This window comes from Mastomys coucha, unplaced genomic scaffold (genome assembly GCF_008632895.1).
Source record: "Mastomys coucha isolate ucsf_1 unplaced genomic scaffold, UCSF_Mcou_1 pScaffold5, whole genome shotgun sequence".
Classification (NCBI taxonomy): domain Eukaryota; kingdom Metazoa; phylum Chordata; class Mammalia; order Rodentia; family Muridae; genus Mastomys; species Mastomys coucha.
Window position 1 is genome coordinate 112,578,952 of NW_022196911.1, and position 1,425 is coordinate 112,580,376.

Here is a 1,425-nt window from a genome sequence, read left to right on the forward strand (position 1 = left end):
GGACAGAGGGCTGACAGAGGGCTGGACAGAGGGCTGACAGAGGGCTGACAGAGGGCTGGACAGAGGGCTGACAGAGGGCTGACAGAGCGTCCAACAGTGCTTACTTTGCCTTTGTAGAAGGCCACCGAGGTGAGCTCGCTGTGTCTTTTGCATGTGAAGCTGGCTCAACAGACTTCTCAAGCAGTGTTGCTGGAGCCAGGGAAACAAGAAAAGACATGCTGTTCAGTCACTGAAACAACAACGCAGGGGTGGCGGTTCCTCCACTCAGCTGTCTCCTACACCTTCCCCACAGAAAGGGCATGACCTGATGCCACTCCGATAAACATGGAGTGCCATGGACAGGTCAGCCCACCCTCCCTGTGCCACATGAAAAGGCAGAGCCACAGGCTTTCCCATAGTCCTAACCATAGCCTCAAGTAGACAAGTCCTCCCTGAAGCTTCGGCAGGAGCCTTGCTACTGTGGAGAAGCTCTGTCCATCCCGTCAGCCCTGCCCCAGTGCAGCCACAAGGGTGGACACAAGCAAGGAGCGGCTAGCTGGCATGACAGCTCATGCAAGGGAGTCTAAGGCAGGAGGGCTTCCACGAGCTTGAGGCCAGCCTAGGCTACACAGTGAGACCTTGCCTCAAATACAAATTAACTAGCCGGCAGCATGGTTCAGCAGGTAAGGTGCTTACCACCGTCTGATAGGCTGTGTTCAACTCTTGGAACCCACACAGTAGCTGTCTCTGTCACATGTGTGCTATGACGTGACAGTAGATCACCCCTCCAAAAACAAACAAAAAAATAAACCCAAGAGATTGTTTAAAAGGAAGACTATATAAGGAGCCTGGGCTGGAGGCCCAGGGCTCCACTCCAGCACTACAGAACACCCAAGAAAGAACATATGGCAGACCATATGAGAGCTCTCACAGCTGCATGCCCCATTCACAAACCAGCAAAGCCTCTGAACAGACATGTCTCCAGAGACGACAGTGAGCATCATAAGTGTCACATGGAAAGACAGCAGCAGCGGGTACAGAATCCCAGCCATTCAGGGCATGGCCAAGACCAAAATGATGGGAAAAGCCAGGCCCAGTGGCCCAGGCCTGCACTCACAGCTGCTCTGGAAGCTGACTGGAAAACTCAGTGGCTCCCCAGGCCACTGTGAGTTCCAAGGGCAGCACAGGCATCACACTGAAAAGTAATGAAAAATGAAACTATCACAAATGAAAAGTAATAAAATCACAGGGGTGGGAGCCAAGCACTGCTCGGTGCTCCAACGGCTACCTCGATGCACTGCTCGGTGCTCCAACGGCTACCTCGAAGCACTGCTCGGTGCTCCAACGGCTACCTCGAAGCACTGCTCGGTGCACCAACGGCTACCTCGAAGCACTGCTCGGTGCTCCAATGGCTACCTCGAAGCACTGCTCGGTGCTCCAATGGCT

At 54.0% G+C, this 1,425-nt stretch overlaps 1 protein-coding gene across 12 annotated transcripts in view; it reads right to left on the reverse strand.

The window, feature by feature from the left end:
- Window positions 1-1,425, reverse strand: part of Fbf1 (Fas binding factor 1) — a 29,115-nt gene that overhangs the window by 21,381 nt on the left and 6,309 nt on the right. For 9 of the 12 annotated variants that reach the window (XM_031351715.1, XM_031351713.1, XM_031351714.1 and 6 more), the window contains one exon: window positions 105-189. In XM_031351715.1, the coding sequence (XP_031207575.1) occupies window positions 105-189 (85 nt within the window). Of the gene's footprint in view, window positions 1-104; window positions 197-1,425 lie in introns of all 12 variants that reach the window. The other 3 variants (XM_031351719.1, XM_031351720.1, XM_031351721.1) reach the window with 1 other exon arrangement.